Genomic DNA, 12,514 nt, shown 5'->3' on the forward strand with positions numbered 1-12,514 from the left:
CCTGTCTCACACATTACATTAGGTGTGTGGCATGGAGGACCGAGCACCTACCCCTCAATCAAGCAGATTATCGCTACTCAGGTGTCTGGGACTAAGGTTTCAGATAGCACACCTTACAGTTCTGAAACATTAAACAAATAAATCCATTATAAATGGGAGCATGTCATCATAAAATACTTGTACACTATTTTGATGCTTCTTAAGAAAAACAGCTGTTTTTGCTAGGTTGCCTTTGTAATCCCCATTTTTAAATGCCTAAAATCTCCAATTTTTTTCAAAACTTGGCCTCAAAATACTTTGGCAAGCAGGTCTGAATACCAGTTATAAAGGCTTGCTTTAGCATACACCAGGCCTGTCCAACAGGTCGATCGCGAGATCCTGATCCCTCCCCCCCCCAAAAGCTCAACAACTTTGGCTCATCCTCCCCACCAAAAGTTCAACAACTCTGGTCAATCCAATGGGTAGATCACTGCCATTTTTTTTATAGTGGGAGTAGATCACAGTCTCTTGGAAGTTGGACTGCCCTGGCATGCACAATGCAAGTCCTGAAGCAAACTAAGATGTGCAAACATTTCCAAGAGCAGTATCTGGCCTGAAGCATTTCAAAGTTATTTGGAGCTAAGCAACTCAGTAAATTCCAGAAGGTGGAAGTCCATCTTCAAAAACAGAGGACACCAGTATTTATCCTCGCCCTAAAAGTACTGTACTGTATTTGTCTTACCAGGATGCAGTTCTTGCTCCCTATCCTGTTGAGGAATAAAACTTTACTGCATGGACCTGTGCAGACATCAGCTATTCCCTCCTTTCATTTCAAGGATTTGTGGTATGAACTTTCGTGTGCACGCACACTTCTTCAGATACCAGGAATCTGAAGAAGTGTGCATGCACACGAAAGCTCATACCAAGAACAAACTTAGTTGGTTTCTAAGGTGCTACTGGAAGGAATTCTTTTATTTTTTATTTTATCACATTTACAGAAAGTCTAGATTTACCACTCATTTACACTGCTTTGCAGATTATGGGCCGTATCCAACCAAGTTGTCGCATTGGCACAATAACTTGGAACTGTCTCTTTTCTCCCCTGCACACTCCCTAAATCTGTTCTGGATATGGTTTGGAGGTCACGCAGAGGAAAAGGGAGGGCTGGTTGTACAGGTGAAAACATAGCTTTGCTGGAGAAAACCCCAGGTCTGCATTTGGCAAGCAAAACTGCTGCTAGTTACTGTGGCTTCAATTCTAATGTAAAGGAAGTTACAGTTCCTCACCTCTTGCTATCCCCAGCACTTCCCAAAAAGCCCCTGGAGTCTTGGGGAGGGGAGCATCCAAAACAATGTAGGATGGGGACAATGCCTAAAATTTGGCAAGGATCCTAAGTTAGCTTTGTATTTCAGCCCATATCCAATTACCTCCAAGTGCAATTTACTGAATTGCCATTACTTAACAACATATTTGAAGCATTTAACTGTAAAGAGAAATAATATTTAAAGTAAACTCATTTAACTAAATATATAAAACCTCTGTAATTATTATTTTATTAGTATCAACCAGGAAATCAGATGTTCAGTATTCTCCTGAGGTTATACATAAACAAATGCAAAATTGAAGAATCGTAAAAGTCAAAATCGTATAACAAAACAATACTCCATCAAAAAAGTGTGTAAAGTTACAAGAATGCTATCTTTAAACACTGGCACATGAGAATCATAATTTTTAACTACAGAATTGCCAATCAGTTCCCAAATTAGTCCGCAGGTAAATGTGAAGAGAGTTAATAATTGCCAGCACTTTTACTGAATGTGCACAAACTTTTAACTTTGGTTTTCAAAGCAACCTATACTTTATCAAATCAGAGGTCACTGGAATACCATGTTACATCTCACACCTATATGGGGAAAAAGTAATTTCCCTATACAGCTAATTTTAACTTACAAAATGGGCAAATATCAAGAATGCATTATAAAAAGACTAACAGAAAAAGATACATCTCATCTGACTTTTGAGACAATATAAAATTTTGAAAATGGGATAGTCTAGGACTACTATGATATGAAAGCATGAATTCATACAGATTGAACAATGGTACCACTTATAGAAAACATTAGCAAAGTAAAATATTTTCCTGTGGGATATTTACTACCAGGAGAGGTCATTGTATAAAGCCCACAACTATTACTTGACATGGTATCCTAAAAGGATTACAGTAATTTTAGCATTTGACATTACCTGCTTAGGTAGGGTACACTCACCTCTGTATTCAGGTATTTGCAAATACAACTCTCATTATGGCCAATGGAGTCACATATGTAAATTCCTCACAGCTCAAAATGAGAATATACTCTCAGTGGTCCTCCAAGGACACAAATTTGAAGTTATTTTCCCCTGAAATTAATCCATGCTACTGAATTCTATATTCCTCAGCCCTCAGAAACTGGTAAATTTACACAAATCAGTAGAATATTGTATGTAAGCAAAAGCTGAGCAAATACAGATTGGCTAAGAACAGGGTTCTCAAAAAAAAAGTGGCCTCTTATATGAAGGGAAAAAAACACACAATGCTTTGCATATGCTTGTATATATTTCCTACCCTATCATGATTATCTAGGGCGTAGATCAAAGCTCTTGTATCAGCTTATAGGAATGAAGAAACAAAAATGCCATTTTTATGTGATCCCCAAAGGGCATAACAGAGAATATGCTTTCCAGAAAGAAAGACTTTACAAGGGCATCTATTAAAAGGACAACAATACTAATTTAAAAAAAAATGTATTTACTTAGAAGCAATCAGAATGTCAACAGCTACATATTATTATTTTTTGCAATTACAGAGTGGTATTTAAGTTAACAGATCAACTATTATTTTTTTTGATGCAGACAACTGATGAAAATGAGTAACCAACTACATCTGCAAGTATAACTAATTTGTGCTGTGCACCAACAAGGAACCTGCTTTAAACTTTCATGCCAATTTACAACCCCCTCACTGTACTAGGCAAGGTTAGCGGCCACTGAGATACCACTGAAGGACAGGGCTACCCAAAGACACGTCCGGTAGTGTGTTAACTATACAAAAAAAGAGAGAGAGAAAGAAAGAAAAAAGAAGAGAGACACTGTACATTTTAAAAACAAATCTTACACAGTTTTATGTTTAATTTTTTTCTCTTTAAAAGGAGTGAGTTGTGTACAGGGGGGTTAAATGCTTTTATAGACAAGAACTGATCTAAAAGAGGGTTATTCATCATCATCCTCTTCTTCCTCATCCTCCTCCTCGTCCTCATCTTCATCCTCTTCATCATCATCCTCGTCGTCGTCATCGTCTTCCTCTTCCTTCTTTTTCTTGCTTTTCTCAGGCTTAGGTGGAGCTAGCTTTTTGGCTACCTCAGGCTTCCCCTTAGCTCTGTATGCAGCAACATCCTTAGGAGAAGCAGAGAAAGTTTTTAGCTACCTGACACAGAGGGAAGGGAATACCACTTAAATGAAAATGCACAGGAATCTATATTTGACAGAATTGTAATTCATAACATAGAACCTGCTCAGATGACTAAGATTTGTACTACTGCAGTTCAGTACAACAGTACACTCAGTCAAGAATTCTAATACTTTATTGATAAATTTCACGCACTTCAATTAATGAGTAGACAGTGCCACCTTCAGCATGCAATAAGTTTATCTTTTTAACTTGCACATAACACTTAATAAAGCAAGCCTCAATAAACTCAATGTCAAACCTACATTTAAAAAAATTAAGTACAGTATAGGGTTTCAAACAAATTTTTGTTCTCATTTCCCTAACTGTCCAAAATGATCAGGTTTTTTTTTTTACCCATCTTGCTGCTGTAAATCCATGGCTCATAGAGTTGTGCCATTAGCTAGATCTTCCTTAGTACCACACTGACAGAGTATCTACACCATGGCTTAATTAATTCTCTCAATTATGAGTGGCTTAATATATTATTATACTATGCTCTGTTACAAAGAACACCACAGCACAAAATGCAAACGATCAAGTGTAAAGGCTGTGCAAATTCAGTGGGTGCTCTTTTCAAAATCAGAAGCAGCAGCCTGATTTTGACTTGGTCACTATTTCTAAATATTTTATTAGATTAGCACCTGCAGAATCTTGCAGGCGTGTCCCCTTCACATTTGGTTTTGCAAGCTGGGTATCTTTCTTGTACATGGTCATCACTCTTCCAAGGCAAAGTAAGTATATGAAAGTGACCTGAGAGTCTGACCATCTTATTTCGTTCACAAGCTATGCTGAATTTGTCAAAAAACAAACAAACCACTTGTCTATTAATATTCCTCAACCATTAAAAATAAAGAAAGCAATGTACTGGCTACAATATTAGCCACTATTAGAAGTGATACACATTTCCCCCCCCAAACTATAGTAATTAATATACATGTTCCAAATAAAAGCATATTATTAGTGATTACTTTTAGTTCACATGGCTACAAGTTTATTTTCTTTTTAAATTAAGCAACACTTTCATCAGATCTTTTTAGTATTTTAGCTCCGAAAAACAGTTACTTGGAAATACAGTGGTACCTCGGGTTACATACGCTTCAGGTTACATACTCCGCTAACCAAGAAATAACGCTTCAGGTTAAGAACTTTGCTTCAGGATAAGAACAGAAATCGTGCTCTGGTGGCGCAGCGGCAGGTCCCATTAGCTAAAGTGGTGCTTCAGGTTAAGAACAGTTTCAGGTTAAGAACGGACCTCCAGAACGAATTAAGTTCATAACCAGAGGTACCACTGTATATTCCACAGATGGATGTTTTTGTTTACAATACCCAATATTCTTAGTTTCAATAGAGATTGCTGGTACCACTTAACATTCCAGAGAAAATGCAAGCATGCATATGGCTCCATCCCTTTTAACATTAATTTCCTGAGTGACACCCAATTTTAACCATACTCGAGTTCACTCAAATTTCAATGAGTCTACTATGACCAACAGTGTACATCACCCAATATATTTAATGACAACAAATATTTGAATGGCAAAATGGGCTATCTGGAGTTTACCTTTTCATACTTTTCCTTCAGTTTAGATGCCTTCTTTTCAAAGGGTTGCTTATCATTTGCGGAAGTATTATTCCACATCTCTCCGAGTTTCTTTGCAACATCCCCAATAGAGAGGCCAGGGTGTTCTCCTTTGATTTTTGGACGATACTCAGAGCAGAACAAGAAAAATGCTGAGCTGAAAATTAAATTATAAACATTTGAAACATAAAGGTTTCTGAACTATGTACAGCAAGGTGAGAACCTTTACTATAAATTGCAAAGCGATGTAACAGAACAGACCTATCCATATTTATAAAAAAAGTGAAATTTCTGCCTCCCCACCATTCATCTATCACTCTTCTGGATGTCTATCAGCGCAATGCATGTTAGCCATAAAAGCTACTCACGGAGGCCTCTTTGGTGCATTTGGGTCCTTGAATTTCTTTTTCGTCTCTCCTTTAGGTGGTATGTAACTTTCCATTTCTCTTTCATAACGAACTTTGTCAGCTCGTGCCATATCTTCAAACTTTCCTTTCTCTTTAGCAGACATAGTCTATAAAAATAATTCAGTATGCATCCTCAGCTCAAGATTATACCCAATTCCATTCTAAATTTGTAGACTTTATTAGTGAGTATGTTTTCTATTCCTAAGAAATAACTACATGCAAATTGCATTTATTTGGGTATTTAGAGTACTACTATTAACACAAAAAACAATAATAACTTACCTTCCACCGTTCTGAACATTTTTTTGAGAACTCTGAAAAGTTCACTGAAGCTTCTGGGTGTTTCTTCTTGTGCTCTTCTCGGCAAGTTTGCACAAAGTAGGCATATGAGGACATTTTACCTCTTGGCTTTTTAGGATCACCTTTGCCCATTTTGGATGATTTCTGAAAGACAAAGTAGAAACATTTGAGAACTATTGGGGCTTCCATACTGTACAGTGGACTAAGAAAAAGAAGACGATTAAAAACTGCTTAAACTACCATTTCTGCTACATTAAACTACCATAACTGCTACATTCTTGGACATCTAGGCAACCAAATAGTTGCACATCAGTGTCCCAGATAGCATGTCACTTTAAACCATTGCTTGCTCTTGACTTACCATTCATGATTTGCTAGGGGGAAATGAACCACAAACACTGATTTGCAAGGTTTATTTTTGGCTTACCACTCGTGGTTACTTTGGCTGTTTGTTCACTTTCAAGTTTAAAGGGATTTGCAAACCAGGCGACTGGTTACAAACCTGTATAATATGCAGAACGTGTTGTTATAAGATGACTTTTGATTATTATGCAGCCCTCCATCTCAACATCAGGCAAACTCCTGATGGAACTCCTGATCTAAGAAAAGGTATACTAGTACATCCCCTGAACATGCAATTTACCTTTACCCAACTGCTAGTCTTCCATACAAGCAACTATAAATTCTATGAAGTTCTGCTAGAATTGCAGAAAACTGAATTATAGGCAAAAATGTTTTCAATTACTGTTTTGAGAGAAAAGCACTAAATATTGTGAATCCTCTCAATTTGAATTACCTTTTTAAGCTATTTTTCAAAGCACAATTTGTTTAGTCTATAACCTCAATTAAAAAATTCTTGTATTCAGCAGTGGCTTATTTACGGCTACCTAAACTTAATGGTAGGCACAGTCTGCTTTGACAAGAACAACAACCTGTTTGGCAATGATAAAGAGACTTGATAACTAGTCTTCCCTAAGACAGAAGAGATCACTCCACTTGTGCATCAGGTACTACATCTGGGGTTCCAAACTTTGATTCGCCTGGCAGCTTTTTCTTTTTCTGTGGGGCTGCCTAGTCTCATAGTGGGGCGACAATATTTTTTAAAAGGCGCCTAGACATTTTGTTTTGGCACCCACAACATAGGTCCCAGGAGCCACATGGCTCCTAGCATTCCTATCCCAGTTTCCAGCACTGTGTACATGGGACGCAGTACCGAAAAGGAGATCTACGCACATTAAGCACTACACTAAGGTTATGCTTGCTAGACTGGGGTATTTAGCTACAAATACCAATATAGAGAGTACAAAAAAATTAAGGGAGTCTGCTTTATTATAGGACTAGCTGGCCCGGCCACACGTTGCTGTGGCTATGTGTGTGAAATTAGGAAGAAAGGATTAAGGTAGTTGATGTTTCAAAGTTTAATAATTTTCCAATACTTTGTAATCATCAGTAGTGTTGTAATGAAATGCAAGGAGAGTGTAATTGGGTAGTTGATGAGTAGGTTGTTGTTGCGGAATTAAGTCTCCTATTTGTTTTTGTCGTGTGACAGAGTTTCTATGTTTGGAACGTCATAGTTGTGAAGCTTGAAAACGCATTTGTTGTTTTCGCAACCTTTCATTTTCACGTCTGGCTGTACGTTGTTCTTCTGTAGAGCCTGGGCGAAGGCTGCCTCTCACGGCCTTGGCCTTTGACGGCGGGTGGGTCGGGCTGCCTGACAGCGTCGTCATCAGTGGCTGTGGTAAGCCCGGGCCTGCCATTCACGGCAGTGGCGGTGGCTAAGGGACCTGGGCAGCGGTTGGGCCTGTGGCGTGTGCGGCAGGGTTTGGCAAGAGTGTTGAGATTCGGCCTGTAGGAGGAGGAGGAATTGGTGGGGGCGACGGCGGAGTTCGGCAGGGGGAGCTTTTGTAGCTGCAGTACCAGTATAGCTGTCTCGAGGGCGATATTTCGTTACCTCTCCTGTTGGTTCTTTTCCCAGCATGCCCGGCAGGGTCTGCTGGCTGAGTTTTGAGGTCCAAAAAAGGGGGGTTTACCTTGCGTAGGTGTGACATTTGTATACCCCATGTAGCTAGGAACACTCCCATAGTGGCATGTGGCGTTTTGTCCAAATTTCATTGCTGTTGCTCAAGCGGTTTTGGTGAAAAGTGGAAGCCAACGGACATGGACAGTTAACATTTATATATATATAGATGAGCTTTCATGCACACTAGCTGCCTCATCATCTGATGTGGCTTGTGCCTTCAAAAGCACATATTGCAAAAGGGCATGAGTTTTGCAGAAGATGCTATGAGAACCAGCCATGGCCCAGTGACTTTTAGAACTGTGGACAGATTTGGTGGACACTGTATACTTCGGCTGCCAAAAAGCTTTTAACAAACTGCCTCATTAAAGGTTCCTGAGTAAACCTAGCCTTGGCATGAGAAGGGAGGTCCCTTTATGGATCAATAATTGGCTAACAAACCAGGAAGCAAAAAACTGGACATTTCCCACAATAGAGGGATGCAAAAAAGAGATCCCTCAAGAATCTGTACGGGAACCAGATACTTTTTAATTTGTTCAAAAATTATCTGGAATTAGCAAACTTGGCCATCACCCCTAACAGCACAAAATTATTGAGAGTGGAAAACCAAAATGGAACTGTGAAGATCTCAAAAAGACTCTCTCCAAATTGAGGAATGGGCAATGAAATAGCAAACGTGGTTCAGTGTAAGCATATGTAAAATGATGTACATTGGTGCATGTTATAATCATTAGGAAAAGGATTGAAAATAAAACTGCTACTATTGTAACGTCTTTTATGCAAATCTATGGTAAAACCACAATTGGAATGCTGTGTATGGTTGATCTCCATGGGGAAAGGTTACAACCTTTAGGGTTTTTTATTTAGGAAAAAAGCAACTAAGGGAGGCATGACAGAGGATCATGAAAATATGCAGTGTGGAGGAAGTGGAGACCAAAGTTTATAATACGGGTGGCAACCATTTTGTGCATATCCAATTGACACACGACTGATGCATGGGTCCTTTTGGACCCAGAAGAGGGCAGAATGGGGACGGGCTTATACATGCTCCATCTGGGGGGGCATGCAAAATGGTTGCCACCTGTACTACAAACTGGCGTCATTCAATACAGTCAAATGGTGGGTGATTTGGTGAAATAAAAGTACTTCTTCACAAAGCATATTGCTCAATTACGGAATCTGTGTCCACAAGATGTGCTGATGGCCCCCAATTCTGACAGCTTGACGAATGGAATTAGACGAATTCATGAAGGGTAAGACTATCAAGAGCTACTAATTATAACAGCTATTTATCTCACAGCAATAGAATCATATAATTGTAGAGTTGGAAGGGGCACTGAGGACCATCTAGTCCAACCCTCTACAATACAGGAATAAATATGCAGCTGTCCCATATGGGGATCAAACCTGCTTGCTGGCTCCAGAATGAGACGCAGCATGCCTCTGAATACCAGTTGCAGGAGAGGGCTACTGCCTTGATGTCCCACTTGTGGGCTGGCTACTGTGGGAAACAGTATGCTGAAGACAGGCCTTTGACCTGATCCAAAAGGGCTGTTCCCACGTTCTTACTTTTTCAGATTAAGTCCTAGTTTTCAGATATGTGCTGACACTTTCTTTCTGGGAAGTAACAATTCCTAGTACAGACCAGGCTTTTCTTGAAGTTCTTCATGACTGTCGAAGTACTTCTCTACTCCAGCTTGCACAACTTGACTGGGGAAATGTGCACAGCTAACTGGCATTGCCACAGAAAGGCATAATTTCCTATCAGTTTGGCATGCGGACAGAAAGAGATTTGTGTTCTCTGACTAAACATGTCCGGTCTAAAGTTTCTGTCAAGTAAACAACACTTAAAAGCCAAGAGTTGCTCATGTCTACAATGGAGGCAGAGTCTGAAAATGCACTCTCAGAATTAAGTAAAGACACGAGGCTGCTAGGGCTTAACTTAATAATTAAAACAGAAAAAGGAACTTGAGGGACTTATAGCTTTAAAGCGTGATATAAAATGTACCTTTGAATATCTAATTCACAAGTGTTACTTAAAATGCTCATTCCACTGCTGAACCCTTCCTGTCATTCCTACATTACAGGGTAATGTAAACAAACAAACAAACAAACTTAAACCTTAAGAATGGAATTTTATAAATATTTTAATTTACCCCCTTTCACATAGCTATGTATTAATTATGAAGGGGATAATTTGTGGAAGGGGAAAGAAAAGTTTTTCGTGAGGGGTAAAAAACAACCCCAAAACCTAAAGCGCACCCCACAGATATATAAAAAAAATGATCAAGGCGCAGCTTTTTCGAGCTCGCCGCGTTAAATTGCATTCCCCTCTTAGAAACTACAGTACGCTGCCACGAGCTTCGATGTGCTTAGGCTCCAAGGACGGCGCCCGGAAATAAATATAGCTGCAGCTGTAGAGCTTTGGGATTCTTCTCGGTGCGCCTTAATCTACACGAACGAGCCGGGAAAGCGAGAGAGAGATGGAGAGGGAGGGAAGTAGGGAGGGCTCATAAATGGCGCAGGCTGCTGCCTAAGAAGGTCACCACCGGCAGCAGCAGCGGCGGCAGATCTCCTTCCATTTTGTGCGAACGCCTTGCTGATGAGAGAAAGTCCCCTCGAAATGCGCGTGGCGGGCGCTCAGCCGAGGCGGGGAGGTCGCGCTTTCGTCGGGCGCGCGGGACCCGGGGTCTCCTCTCGCCCGCGCAGCGGCAATGGCAAGCAGCAAGCGCTCCTTTTGCAATGGGCTCCCACGGCAGCCGAGCAGGAAGCGAAGCCGCTTCTCGGAATGGCCGCTGTTCATAGAGAATATGGCTCCTTCCTTCCCTTTGTGTGTGTGTGTGGTGTGTGTGCGTGTGCCTGGTGCGCTCTGTACTCTGGCGCACACACTCAGCCATTACAGGCAATGAGGCGGCGGGGGGGGGAGCGTCTCGTTTCCACTGAGAGCTGCCAGAGGGCCCCCCTCCCGTTTTATTTTTCCAAAACCTCCCCCCCTTATTTTTTAAAAATATATATATATATATATTGAACCCGCGGCCAGCCGGACTCGGGCTTTTAAACGGTCGCCTGCGGAGCTCTCCCCTCTTCGTCGCCCAGGGATAAAAGGCGCCTTGGAAAAAGTTCCCCTGAACTGCGCCCCCGCCCGCCCGTGCGCGCCTCCCCCTGCCTGCCTTGTTTCCTCCCCCCTCCTCCTCCTCCTCCTCTCTCCCTCTGCCTCCACTTACACACGGCTCTCGTCAGCCATGTTACAGCAAGCGCAGCTCCCGAGGTGATTTATCGCCCCGAGGCCAACAACGCCCAGAGACACTCCCGGGGATTCGCGGGGCTCCCCACAATGAGGAAAAGGGGGTGGGGGGGAGCCAGGCAGAGAAAGAATGACACGACACCCCCGTTTCCCCCCCCCACACCCTTTCACACACACACACTCGAGCCCAGCCCCGCGATGCGAAGTCCGTCTCCCCACACGGCTCTCTCACACATTACATAGAGAAACGGCTCTGCTGCAATGGCTCTATCGCCGTGCTATGTAAGCAGCTTATTAGCACTCAGACCGCTTCCCTCCGCCGCCGCCGCCGCCCCCCCGCCTCAGCCGAGACCCCCGCCCCATTTCCACGGGTTTAAAGAGACGAGCCCGGCCGCGATTATCGCATGGCTTTCCGAGCAGGAGAGGAAAGGCGCTTTCCCGGCGTTTGTGGGTCCCCTTCAACCACTTCTCAAAACTCCCCACTTTGGTTGTGGATCTGGGGCTTTTTTTTCCCCGACCCCCCCCCCGCCTTTAAAAAAGCAGCTCGGTGTTTTCCTGCCCCCCCTCCTCCCCAGTGCTGAGGGAAGTGTGGTTTCCCAGCCTAAATCCCCCCTTTGTGTGTCTCGTGAGGGCTAATCCTGTCCCCCTCGCACCCCAAAAAGACTACGCCGTCCACCCCCCCAACCCCCACAGAGGCTCGGGAGTTTCGGCCTCCCCACCAGCCAGCCGGCGACCCCCCCCCCACCCCCCGCAGGATACTCACCCCGTGACAAGGATCTCAGTTCACACACGCCACAAACACACGCGCGCCGGCCACCGAGGCTGCCTGGATCTCGTATGTAGTCCAATTCACTGCAATGGCAGAGAGCTGGATCGATACGCAGCCTCCTCACTCTCTCAGCGCTGGTAACATTACTCTCAACACAGGGCTGTTTCTATTGGCTGCCGCCGAGGCAGGAGCTGCGCTGGTTGGAGGAACGCCTTCCATTGTCCTGACCAGAGGAGGCTGCCGGTTGGTCGCGGCGGGGTACACGTCACCGGGGATTGAAAGGGCGCGCAAATATAAAACTGGCTGAGAGGGAGAAGGCTGAGGCGGGATGTACAGCTCTGAAGCTGAAACTAGTGCTGTACTGCGGTGTATGAAGAGAGCAGCTCATAGGCAATAGCGTAAGTCTCAGCAGAGGCAAAAGGAGCTTCGTTCCCTTAGGTACACGGTCATCCCCATCCCCAAATAAGCACCCCCACAGCCTGTATAAAGGGTCCTAAAACTTCACCATACACCTACCTAGTCCCTGCTGTTTAAGGCAGGAAAAAAGCAAGCACTTCTTAAAGGTACTTCCCTTATATTCACTGTAATTAATTGGCCTGTAGATCTGAAACACACACGTGCCAGCTATATATACATTCCATAGTATATGGCAGCAGGTAAAAAATGCAGCACAATAGACCTATAAGAAATAGTCCCATTTTCTATATGAATAAACTGAGGTCCAAGGAGATT

At 42.7% G+C, this 12,514-nt stretch overlaps 1 protein-coding gene across 1 annotated transcript; it reads right to left on the reverse strand.

Annotated features, from left to right (window-relative positions):
• Positions 1 to 1,509: 1,509 nt before the first annotated feature.
• On the reverse strand, positions 1,510 to 11,933 carry HMGB1 (high mobility group box 1). Its single transcript, XM_033146435.1, has 5 exons — positions 11,777 to 11,933; positions 5,735 to 5,896; positions 5,414 to 5,559; positions 5,028 to 5,202; positions 1,510 to 3,411 (listed from the first exon to the last, which is right to left on the reverse strand). The coding sequence occupies exons 2-5, from the start codon at positions 5,882 to 5,884 to the stop codon at positions 3,229 to 3,231; spliced, it is 654 nt and encodes a 217-aa protein (XP_033002326.1). The 5' UTR covers positions 5,885 to 5,896; positions 11,777 to 11,933; the 3' UTR covers positions 1,510 to 3,228.
• Positions 11,934 to 12,514: the final 581 nt, after the last annotated feature.

This window comes from Lacerta agilis, chromosome 4 (genome assembly GCF_009819535.1).
Source record: "Lacerta agilis isolate rLacAgi1 chromosome 4, rLacAgi1.pri, whole genome shotgun sequence".
Classification (NCBI taxonomy): domain Eukaryota; kingdom Metazoa; phylum Chordata; class Lepidosauria; order Squamata; family Lacertidae; genus Lacerta; species Lacerta agilis.